The 12,716-nt window shown below is 44.9% G+C and overlaps 1 protein-coding gene across 2 annotated transcripts in view; it reads left to right on the top strand.

Moving 5' to 3' along the window:
- PRKCH (protein kinase C eta) overlaps positions 1–12,716 on the top strand; it is a 228,918-nt gene that overhangs the window by 159,900 nt on the left and 56,302 nt on the right. For both annotated transcript variants that reach the window (XM_003831631.5, XM_063596084.1), the window contains exon 10: positions 3,595–3,749. In XM_003831631.5, coding sequence (XP_003831679.1) covers positions 3,595–3,749 — 155 coding nt within the window. The remainder of the gene's footprint in view (positions 1–3,594; positions 3,750–12,716) is intronic.

The following is a 12,716-nucleotide window of genomic DNA, read 5'->3' on the forward strand; positions in this document are numbered from 1 at the left end:
GGGATCTGAGGACATACTTAATACAATTTTACTTCTGATGATGACTCCTCACCCCACCACCACCTGATGATGTGTGGGTCTTCTTTCCTTTTCCTTTTTTTTTTTTTTTTTTGAGACAGAGTCCCCGTCTGTCTCCCAGGCTGGAGTGCATGGCGCGATCTTGGCTCACTGCAACCTCTGCATCCTGGGTTCAAGTGATTCTCCTGCCTCAGCCTCCCAAGTAGCTGGAATTAGAGGTGCATGCCACCATGCCCAGCTAATTTTCTTGTACTTTTAGTAGAGATGGGGTTTCACCACGTTGGCCAGGCTGGTTTTGAACTTCTGACCTCAAGTGATCTGCCCGCCTCAGCCTCCCAAAGTGCTGGGATTACAGGCATGAGCCACCACGCCTGGCCTGGATCTTCTTTTCTAAACACTAGAGATTTCTTGTCATTTATCTCCTTCTCTTCAAAAGTAATCTTGGAGAAATTGCTGCCAAATCTTTGCCTCTCTGCAGCAAATATTTTAAAATGGGGTGAACAGAAGTGCAGGTCAACAGAGGGTTTCCTCCAGCAAAAACATTTTGCTTGTTGATAAACATATCTTTGCTTTTTATACCTGGTGACGTTATTTGAGGTCTTTGATAGGATGGACCAGTACTCTGCATTAAGTTGTCGTCGTGTCTCAGCTGGCCTGTGTCTCCTGTCTGCTTCAAGAGTTGCTCATAACCCGAGGGCTGTGAATTACACTCTGTGTTCCAGGTGGTGCCAGACAGGAGGTTAGAAATGAGACTCTGAATGAAAAGAAACAGGTACAGCAGAACCCATCTTTCTGGAATTCTAAAGCTTATGGTCCCTCACTGTGTAGCAGAGGTGAATCTGCCAGAGTCTGGCATTATCTGAGAATCTGCCTCCAGGGCTGTAGATGGGGCTGGGCTAAAGCAAGACTAGAGGGCAGGATTTTCTCCCCCCAGATCTGGAATTTAGCCCACAGTCTGGCTTTTAGATTTTAGGCTTTCGATGACTACTGCCTTAAAACTGTTGCCAAGTGCGCCACTTATAGCAGCCTAAGGAATGGCCACTTCCCCACTGACCCAGTTCCAGTAGCCAGGTGTTCAGAGCAATTGGAATTCATGTGACTGCCAGTCAGATGCACGAGGAAGATGAACAGGCTGGTTAACGAAAACATGTAAGACTGACCCCCTTGCCCAGAGATGATTCAGGGTGGCTTTTTGCCTTAGTCTTCCTCAGGCCATCAGTGGCCATCCCTCCAAATGGACAGACACAGCATTGGCATAAAACCTTACTATGCAGATGCAGCTTTTTGGGATGTTTCCGGTGTGTATATATCCTCCGCCCACCCCGTTGCTAACCTGCTAATTCTACCTTAATCCTTCCCATTTAGAAAATACAGGACAGCCATTGCTCATCAAAGCTTGTCCCACCCAATTCTGCCTCTCCCCTTGTCAGTCACCCTCAAATGAAGGCCAGGAGCTTAGTCAGATGGCTTGCTGTATTTACATAGTTTGCCTGTTGGCTTACATTGGCCAACCCGAAGAGTTGTTTTGGTGGTGGTGGTTTTTGTTTTGTGAATCTTGCCATTCCTTCTTCACTATTAAATTCTTGCTTCGCTTTTAGCAGAAAGAAGTGTTTAATAAATTCAGGGGATTTTTTTTTTCTTCTAATTAAGGTGTTAGTTAAAATAGGGCATAGGAGGTCATAAGCTGTGCTTCCTTCTGATAGGGGTCTGCGTGGTTACACCAGGCTTGCAATGGGAGCTGAGCAGGAGCACGCACCCTGCTCTGCCCATTGTTCAGCTGTGAATGTGTGGAAACACCCTGTGCAAAGCCGGTGGCACTTACAACCACAAATAAAGATAGGTTCAAGGCTGGGTGTGGTAGCTCATGCCTGTAATCCCAGCACTTTGGGAGGTTGAAGTGGGAGTATTGCTTGAGCTCAGGACTCGAGACCAGCCTGGGCAATATAGTGAGACCCCGTCTCTACTAAAAATCAAAGCCGGGTGTGGTGGCGCACGCCTGTAGTCCCAACTACTCCAGAGGCTGAGGTAGGAGGATTGCTTGAGCCCTGGAGGTCAAGGCTGCATTGAGCCAAGATCGTGCCACTGCACTTCAGCTTGGGTGACAGAATGAGACCCTGTCTCCCCAAAAAATAAAGATAGGTTCTGTGTATCTGCATCCTTTGGTAAAATACCAATTTCCTCGCAAAATAATCTGCAATCCCACAAAATGATATCACGGGGTCCCAAGTCGATGGCACTCATCCTGTGGGCCTTAGCTCATGTTTCCCTTGCTCAGAGACGTCGCCTGACCTCCAGGCAGGTGACCAGATATCACGCCTCCTCTGCTTTTCCTTCACAGGATTTACCAGAATTTGTCAATCTGCTTGTGTCACTTTTTTTTTTTTTTTTTTTTTGAGTAATGTGTTTCTCACACCAAACTCTGTATGGGGAGAGGCTGTGTCTGCTCTACTCTCTATTGGATCCAGGCTCCGAACTCAGCACCAGCTAATCAGGAATTTCATAAATGTCACAGGAAGGAGTGAGGAAACCCATTTGTCTTAGAGGTGCTTGAAGCAAAACGTTTTACACTTAGATAATTCTTGGATCACTTTTTAAATGAGACTTACACGTTTCTTTCATGAAGCAGTCATGATTTCCATAGCACTTTATTCACACTACTTGCATAGTATTTAGTACACTGCATAGTGACTTTTAAGAGTCCACTTTTACCTGCTAGGTTGAGAGTCACTTAAGGGGGAGATGGCATCTCGCTCATTTCTACATTCCGACTCTTGACTCAATCTTTTGAAGGACTGAGTGGTATTTCCAATGTGGATGCTACTATGAGGCTGTCATTTGGCTGCCTTTTTTTTTTTTTTGGAAGAAGGAGTCTTACTCCTGTCGCTCAGGTGGGAGTGCCGTGGCACAATCACAGCTCATTGCAGCCTTTACTTCCCGGGCTCAGGTGATCCTCCTGCCTAATTTTTTTTTTATTTTTTTGTATAGACAACCTCTTGCTATATTGCCCAGGCTGGTCTTGAACCCCTGGGCTCAAGGGATCCACCCACATAGGCCTCCCAAATTTGTAGGATTACAGGCATGAGCCACTGCACCCGGCCTCCACTTCTGTTTGGCTGACTTGTCTAAAGGGGTGTTCTTTTTCTGTGGTTGTTTTCTGCCCACTTGTGAGAACTAGAGCACCTACTAGGTGTCCTTTACTTTGGGTAATTAACCCCACATGTTCCAGATTATAGGCATTTACCTTTCGATTTACATTCTCTCTCCAGGTACATGACCTTTAAGGTACAGAGCTGGAACTTGAGTCAAAGGTTTCTGATGCCTTCTGTACTTTTGATTTCATGTAGCAATTCAAGGCTGTGTGAAATGAACTACAGGAGATCCAGGTGCTGCTCTGCCCAGGGGATCTAATCCCACCAGACCGGTTGCGCTGCACCCTGACCCATGGTCAGGATGTTTCCTGGAATACATCCACTTGACAGTCTCCTCTCTGTGCCACAGCCTTAGGCAATATGCTGCTGATGGAGCTCTAGGCTAATTGCTACACCACATTGGGCCCTCTCTTGTGTTTGTATCCAGGATCGTCTGTTTTTTGTGATGGAGTTTGTGAATGGGGGTGACTTGATGTTCCACATTCAGAAGTCTCGTCGTTTTGATGAAGCACGAGCTCGCTTCTATGCTGCAGAAATCATTTCGGCTCTCATGTTCCTCCATGATAAAGGAATCATCTATAGGTGAGTTTTGGTTGCTGCCCTGTCTTCTAATTCACTGCCTCTCCCCTCTCCTGGCATGATCCATCCTTCCACTTCTCATGATAATCAGTTGAAACCTTTTTTGGAATTAAATTCACAGAAGTTTTGTTTTGGTTTTTGTTTTTGAGACAGGGTCTCACTCCATAGCCCGGGCTGGAGTGCAGTGGCGCAATCATGGCTCACTGCAGCCGGTCCATCTCGACCTCCCAAGTAGATAGCTGGGACCACAGGCACGCACCACTACACATGGCTAATTTTTATTTTTATTTTTTTTGTAGAGACAGGGGTCTTGCTATGTTGCCCAGGCCTCACAAAGGTTCCAAGGATCCATTAGGATAAATTAATAACAGTAATAAACACTGCCTGCAATCTAAAATTTGCCCCACTTTGTATTCATAAAATAGGCCCGAGAGTCTCAGAAGAGACTATTTATTGATGAATTGGTTCAGCCCCAGTTTGCTAAGGACCTGTCATAGCCAAGCCCTGCAGGGTGCTAAACACACTGTTGTTCTCTTTTTTTCATTTTAACATTTGAAGTGAATCCCTTAACCATGATTCTATTCCATTTTAAGAATCTACACCTTAACTAAAGGGTGTGGCTAACCTGCTCTTAAGTTGCTGTAACAAGAATTACAGTCATGTGGAGCATGGCTCACCAGTCAGGAGCTAGGTGAGCTACTTGTGAGCAGTGTCCTGCATGATAATATCTTCCGTGTGTAGCCCCCTCCCAAATATTTGATTCTCCATTTTGTGACACACAATCTTTTGATCATAATATACCATACTTTGAATGGACTCCGAATCTGCTTGACGTTGTTAAGTCTCAGAATTCAACAGATATCAAATGTAACTTTAGTCAGAGAGAAGGTTGGAGACAGTGAGAAATGTAATAGTGAATGTTAGACAATTTTTATTCTCACATTTTCCTGTTTTTTTTTCTGCTGTTAGTGTCCTCACCTAATTGCACATATGCTCTTTTTTCTTTTTTATTGTTTTATTTCTTTTCTTTCTTTCTTTTTTTTTTTTTTAAGACAGTGTCTTGCTATGTTGGCTAGGTCGGTCTTGAACTCCTGGCCTGAAGCAATCCTCCCACCTTGGCCTCCTAAAGTGCTAGGATTACAGGCATGAGCCACCACACCCAGCTCACATAAACTCTTTTTCTCTTGAGATGCAATTGTTGCTTTCCTTAGAGAAAAATTTTTGTATGTTAGGGGCATGAATGCCAAAGTAAAGGATTTCCTGATTGAAATTTGCTATTTATTAACCTTGTTAAATGCAGTTCCTATCATAAACTCATGACAGTATTGACATCATTATTAAATTATAAGAGCTTTAAAAACAGTGAATATTCTTAAATACCGTGGGAGTCAAAATAGGAAGAGAACAAGTAGTAACTCTCTTAGAGAGAGTGCAGTAAGACTGGTGGGTGGTGCTGGAGAGAAGTGGGAACGCAAGCACTGCATAGCAGGTGTGGCAGGTACCACAGAGACACTTCTCTAATTCATTCTCAGTGCAGATCCCCCAGACCTCAACTCCATACAGTGCATTTATCACAGCCTCACGGCACTGTGCAGGAGGGAAGAGGGTGCAGAACTGGGAACCAGCCTGGATAAGGACAGTGGGAGCCACCTGTTTGAAAGCAGTCTAGGATCTCTGCTCGTTCTTAGGTCACGGGGCTGCAGCAGTTTGATTAGGCGGCTTGTTTTGAGCTTTCTTGACCAGGCTGTGGGGATTAGATCACAGCATTTTTTTCCCACTCTCCACTTTCTTTCCAGTGTATGATTTGTGGAGGTTGCTGGTATGATCTCTGATGGTGAAGGGAGTTAAGCGTCCTCCTCATGCTATCAGACTCCAGGCAGTAAATTCCATTTTTGTTCTCCTCTCCGTGGCTAATCCAGCCATCTCCACTCTGCTTGCCCCAAAGAGAGACGTTTCCACATGTAGTTTTAAAAACTACGTGTAAGTAATGACTCCCCTACTTGACAGGGACTTCTGTTGCAGATCAAAATAATATTAACAACAAGACCTAAACTGAACACTTGGACTGGGTGTGGTGACTCACACCTCTAATCCCAGCACCTCGGAAGGCTGAGCGGGGAGGATCGCTTGAGCCCAGAAGTTTGAGGCCAGCCGGGGCAACATAAGGAGACCCCTATCTCTACAAAAAAAAAAACATATACATATATATTAAAAAATTAGCTGGCCGGGCGCGGTGGCTCACACCTGTAATCCCAGCACTTTGGGAGGCCGAGGCGGGCGGATCACGAGGTCAGGAGATCAAGACCATCCTGGCTAACACCGTGAAACCCCCTCTCTAATAAAAATACAAAAAATTAGCTGGGCGAGGTGGCGGGTGCCTGTAGTCCCAGCTACTCGGGAGGCTGAGACAGAAGAATGGCGTGAACCCCAGGGGGCGGAGCCTGCAGTGAGCCGAGATCGCGCCACCGCACTCCAGCCTGGGCGACAGTGAGACTCCGTCTCAAAAAAAAAAAGAAAAAAAATTAGGCAGGCATGGTGGCATGCACCTGTGGTCCTAGCTACTTGGGAGGCTGAGGTGGGAGAATTGCTTGAGCCCAGGAGTTTGAGGCTGCAGTGAGCTGTAACTGTGCCACTGTATTCCAGCCTGGGTGACAGAGCAAGACCCTGAGTGTCGATCAATCAATAAATCAATAAAACGAACACTTGTTAGAGGACCAGCACTTCCCTTGCATTCGTCTGTTAATTCTTCTAACAATATTATTATATAACAATAATAGTGTCCACATTGTTCAGATGAATAATTAGGTCTCCCAAAGACTTCATCACCAGACTGCTAACTGGTAGTGAAGTCAGAATTCAAACCATGGTTCTAACCACTGGGCTACACTGTCTTCTCAGGAGAGACTTGAGGATTTAGAGTACCACTACAGTGTCAGCTTCTTAGTCCTTTTTGGTGGTAGGACCACTTCAATTCCTGAAAATAAGGTAGAGTGGGCAAAAGCAATTCAGTCTTATCTCAAGCTTTCTTGAATCCTCAGAGGCTTTGAGTTGGGCCGAGCAGCAAGCTTGCTTTCCTTCATTGGATATTACTGCCCCTCAGTCTGCTTGTCTCATTTGTCTCAAAATATGGTGGGTAGACACTGTAACTTCATGTGGTTTCTGGTGAAGCAGTGCCAGCCCCCATCTTGACAAATTTTATTTCAATTCATGGTGTCTGTGGTTCAGTTCTGAGAATTGATTTTAATTTACTCTTGGACTTGAATCTCATGTTCAGGCTCTAACTGATACGGTTGACTTTGAAGGGGACACAGTTAATTAGGATAGATTCAAATGCTATTTTTATCCCTTGGATTTATTTCACAGGATAATTTAATTCCATTCAGTATACAGGCTGGGAACAGAGTCTTAAGGATAAGACTTTGAAAGCCAAGTCCTTGGAATTCACACACAGTAAAGGGCACATTTGGGTCACAGAGGGTGTGGATTTGATACAAAGGCCCAGTGAGAAACTTGGGAGTATCAGGCAGCCTCTTTTATCATACATGTCCCAGAATGCCCTTTATCAGAGCTAAAATAATCCCCCAGAAGATGCCTCTGACCTATCCAAACAGAGCTGTTGTTTGTCTGTTTGGATTCTTTGAGGGAGGGGAGGGAGAGAGGTGTTTATTTTCCAGCAGGTTACAAAGATGATACCATATGCAAGTCACTGTTAAAGAAAGCTTCAGAAGGTAGTACCTTAGGCTCCTCTGACATGAATTTCTTCTTTAGCTGCCTGTGCCTGTGCAAGAGGACATGGGCCAGTTACGTTTGCACGCATTCCGTCTTGTGTTCTGACCCTGATTCTCAGATGTATTCACTTGTATTTTGTGGAGGAACAGAAGCCCAGTTCCTAGGAGACTCAGCAAGGGAAGGGCCTGCCTCTCTGCCTTTGGTTGGAGGGTCTGGAACCTGCCATGGCCCAGAAACCAAGAAGAGTAGGCTGGGAAGGAGGCAGTCATCAAGTCAGTTCTCCCAAGGGGAAAAAAAGAAGACTATTCATTCTTTTGTCCTGGGCTTCTTGGCCGATTGGAAGGCCAGACAGTGCTCATGAATAATTTACTCATGGTGTTGACTTTTTTCCGGAGTCAAGCCCTACAGAAAAGTAAGGGAAACAAAGGGGCATGCATCCCATTGACCAGACATCTTTCAGCATGTTTCATCAACTGTATTAAAGGGAAACTCAGCTGTCATTGACATTTCAACCCCAAACTCCTGAAGCCAGCCAGCACACATTTGATTTGCTGTTTCTGACAAAGTGTGGAATACTGTATCTGAAATATGTTGGGTGAGGAATAGTTTATAGAAGGGCACAGTTTAAATTTCACTTCCTCCTCACCATGTTACCCCTGGGCACACAGCACTTTCCAACACATGCTTTTCGACTCATGAGTCTGACTGCTTTGTGCCTTATGCAGTTGTTGGCATGCTGGGTGCGTGGTAATTAGTGTTTACCCTGAAAGCTCCAAATGCTTCCCGTGGTATTTCGCCATCCCATTTTGCAGATGTGGCCCACAGAGGAAGCTTTTGCCCCACAGAGGCTGACTGCCAACTCTGACATGCGCCTTTTACTCCCATGATTACGTGGCACATTAACTTTTCAACTTTGAACTGCTGATTTCTCCTCAGATTGAGAGAAAAATGTCTACTTAATTTGACTCTTTTAAAAATTCAGAATTTGGGAAGAGTAGCAATCTCACTCGCAAGATTAAGCCCTGTTAAGCTAGTCTCTGAACATAGTTGGGGGATCTGTGTGAATATACCAATCACCAACATCATCTAGCTCTTGTTTCTCAAGGATCATGAGGGTCCACAGGTGCCTCGCTGACTCCAAATAACTCAGCTGGGCATAGCCTTGCTTGGCAAGTGGCCTCCTCTGTGAGCATCACTTCCTGGTCTAAGAATTCACAAGTGATCTGTTTCCAAATGAATTTGTGTGTTGGGGCCAGGCACAGTGGCCTATGCCTGTAATCCCAGCATTTTGTGAGGCCAAGGTGGGCAGATCTGTTGAGTCTAGGGGTTCCAGACCAGCCTAGGCAACATAAGGAGACCCTGTCTCTATAAAAAATACAAAAATTAGATGGGCATGGTGTAGTGCACACCTGTGTAGTCCCAGCTACTCGGGAGGCTGAGATGGGAGGATCACTTGAGCCCGGGAGGTGTAGGTTGCAGTGAGCCGAAATTGCACCACTGTACTCCAACCTGGGTGACAGAGTGAGACCCTGTCTCAAAAAAACAAAAACCAAAAAAAATGGTGTCTTGGGCCAGTGATGGATTTTACATGCCTGAGTTACTGTGCACTCTCTCTCTCTCTCTCCCTGCAGTTCTTCCCCTCTGGAAAACTGTGGCAATCTCTCTCTGATTCCCACCTCCTAGGACCTCTCTTACTCCTCAGTATTTCTTATCAGCAGACTTTGAGTCCCCAGATGTCTTTCATTTGAGCCTGGAGTTTTGGGCTCTTACTGTCACCTCACCTGTATTGGAATTCAGTTCTGTATTTATATTCATTCTTCCCATTCTAGTGAGAAAAATCTTTTTAGATAAAGATGAGAGTAAAATTTAACAGCTCTGTTTTCCCTTTGTCATCTGCTGGCATTATTCCTTCTGCTGCAAGAAGTAGGTCTCTTCTCTCTTGATCTGCATACTGCAGAGACTACTACAAATTGTCATTTGTTGTTTGTATAGTTCTTGTTTATTCAGTACATGCCAGCCATGGGAATGCTCAGTATATTAGTAACTTTCACATCAGACTTTGGCTGTGAGCCCTCACCTGGGACTGATACTGGCTCTTCGAGCTTTTTAGTCATGTGCTTGTCTCCTCTCTTACTTAGCTTGTCATGCCTTCCTGTGCCATGGTGGCCTCATTCAGTGACTGCTCTTCAACTCTCACCAGAAAGTGACCACCATTCCTGACTCCCAAGATCCTTCTTCAAGGATATGATGGAGAGCTCAGAGCTTTCCAGCTTATGAGAGTAGCTCAGCATTTCCCTCAAATGGAGTCTTCCCTTTTCCCATAGTGAAACTCATCAGCCACTGTTCTGCACCCTTGCATGGCCTCTGGAGATCTTTTAACAAGTATTTGTTGAGCGTCACCCTTCTGCCAAGGATATGGATGTAATGGTATAAGCAAAAACAAAAATACTTGCCAGTGGAGGGTATCATCCAGTGAGGGAGAAAGATGTCAATCAAATGATTATACCAATAAAAAGTAGCAACCATGACTAGTGCTATGAAGAGGAGAAATACAATGCAGTGAATGAGAACCTAGAATAGGGTGATTCTATCCAGTTAGGGAAAGATGGAAGATTTTTATAAGGAAGTGACTCTTGGGCTGAGGTCACGGTAAAGAGGGAAGGAAGGAACATTTGAGACAGAAGAAACAGCAAACGCAGATAGATGCCCAGTAACAGGAAGGAGTGTGGCAAGGTCAGGGGTTTTTAGAGCAGGCCAGCCTGGCTGTAGTCTAGGAGGCGTATCTTACTTCACTTGGCATTTTATTATCCTACAGTGTTCAGTCAGCTGATGACTTCAAGATTTTATTAAACACTCCTTGTAAATAATTTATTTGAAGGTTAGGTAAGGCCGGTCATGTTGCCAATCCCTGGAGGAGCCATCTATTCACAGTGAGTTCTCTGTGTCCAGGTCTGTGCATTTATACTCAACAATGGGTTTATAAAATATTAGAGCCAGAGGAGACCTCAAACGTTGCTAAGAGCCAAGTTGTCTTTTACAGATGAGGGACTTCAGGTGTGAAACGTCCAAAAATTGTTTCTCATAGTGGATATTCTCTTCGGATGACTCATCTGCTGTTTGCTTTCCATCTCCAGGAAAACAAAAATATGGCTAGAAAATTTTGTTTCAGTCTTCAACTTACAGCTGGCATGAAGAGCAAATCAAGACATTCTGAGGCGTTCAACCCTGTTTACTCCATTGCAGTGAGAAAAATCCAGTCGAGATCAGAACATATTTCCTGAGCTGCCACCTAGTGCCGGATGTTGCATTAGGAGGTGTAGATACAAGATGAGTAGATGAGATGTCTGCCCTTTGAGGCGCTTTCTGTGGGGTGAGAGAGAGAGCCATTAATAAGTCATGGCAGCTGGGTTCCAAAATTGGAGTTTTCCCAGGGTATTTTGGGAGCAGAGAGAATGGCCACTTGCCCTAAGATGGATGTTCAGGCAAACTTCCTGGAGGAGGTGATGCCTGAGCTGAGTGTGAAGAGTTAAAAGCTGAACAAAGATAAGGAGGGTGTTTAGGTAGGGGAGCAAGTTTGAGCAAAGCAGAGAAGTGTGGTGAATGTGTAGTTAAAGTGGAAAACGGCAGGAACTTTGGTAGCACTAGAGCCTGAAGTTTGAGGCATGGGAAGAGGGAAGGCTAGAGGAGGCTGCAGAAATGAAGTATTAAGCACTTACTCTTCTTGAGATGTTTGAATTCTGGGTCACTTAGGACTTTGCTCCATTGCCTATCACAGGAAACGTAAAAATGACAGTGGCTTAAGCCAGATAGAAACATAGTGCTCTCTCATGTGAAAAGCCTGGAGGTAGGTAGTCCAGCCCCGCCATGGAAGCTCCGTGGAGTCATTTGCAACCCAGATTTCTGTGCTTTCTGTTCTGCTGTAGACAGGGTCACCTCCTTGTCTAAATGGTTGCTGAAGATCTAGGAATCATCTCTCTATTCCAATTCCATGTAGTAGGAAGGGCTAGAGGGCATTCCTCCTAACTGAGTCAGCTCCCTTTAAGGGGCCTCCTGGAATTCCACACAGTGCTTACCATGGAATTGGCCAGAACTTGATCATATGGCTGAGTCTAGCTCCAGTGAAAGCCAAGAAATACAGTATTACAAGTGGCCATGTTCCAGCTAAAAATCAGCATTCCATTATTAAGAAGGGAAAGAATCATTATTTGATAGAAAACTTGCATGTCAGACACAAATTCCATGCCAGGGAGTCTGGGCTTTATGGAGCAGGTAACCTTTGAAGAATTCTCAGCAGGTCTTATGACATGAGTGGATTTATATTTTACATTTATGTGCGGGTGGGAGGCATGGCATGTGTGGACATACGCATGGTAAGTAGCAGCCAGGTTGCAGGGGAGAGGTTCATTTTGAGGCAGTTGCAGAGTTCCAAGTAACAAGATAATGAGGACCTGAACTAAGACAGTGATGGTAGGGCTGATGAGATAGGCCTAAGAGATAATAGCAAGTAAAGCCGATAGGAGTTAGTATTTGGGTGGATTCAGGGTAAAAAAGAAACCGGAAATCATTTCCAGGTGTTTAGCTAGAAGGTTGAGTGGATGGCAGTGCCATTAGCTAGGAGAGATCCTGTGCCTGGGAAGAAGTCTAGGCAAAAGAGGAAGAAGTTTTAGAAAGGTTGTATGACAGGTACCTGAGGCATACTCCAGTGGAGATGCTCCATGGGCAGGGGCATAGGAGTCTGAAGCTCAGTAAAGAGGATGGGCTGAAATTAAATATTTGGAAGTCATCAGGACATAGCTATTAGTTGAGACCACGAGACTGAATGAGATCACCCAATAGGAGTCTCTTAAATGGAACAGTGCGAGTCAAGGACAGAACCCTGGGGAACCAGACTCCATTAGAAATCTGCCTAAATTTGGCTCCAGGGTTAGAGAAACAATTGGTATGTTCATCATTTAGAGTAAGTATCCCCAAAGTGCCACTGTATTAAAAATATAATTCCATAAAAGTATAGAAAAAGACCACTTACTTTAAAGTATGTGTGTGATGCTACATATATTCTTCCTACTGAAAGAATGCTGGACATGGTTTTCAGAGGCCCTGCATGCTAGACCCAGCCCTGGTCCTGGGGATGTGGGCAGGTTGCTGGATGCCCCTAGCCCTTTGGCCCATCTGTACAGTGGGGGTGCCATTGACACAGCTTCCCAGCAGGGTCCTTGTAAAACTCAAATCAGATGGAAGTGG

The sequence above is a fragment of the Pan paniscus genome, chromosome 15 (genome assembly GCF_029289425.2).
Source record: "Pan paniscus chromosome 15, NHGRI_mPanPan1-v2.0_pri, whole genome shotgun sequence".
Classification (NCBI taxonomy): domain Eukaryota; kingdom Metazoa; phylum Chordata; class Mammalia; order Primates; family Hominidae; genus Pan; species Pan paniscus.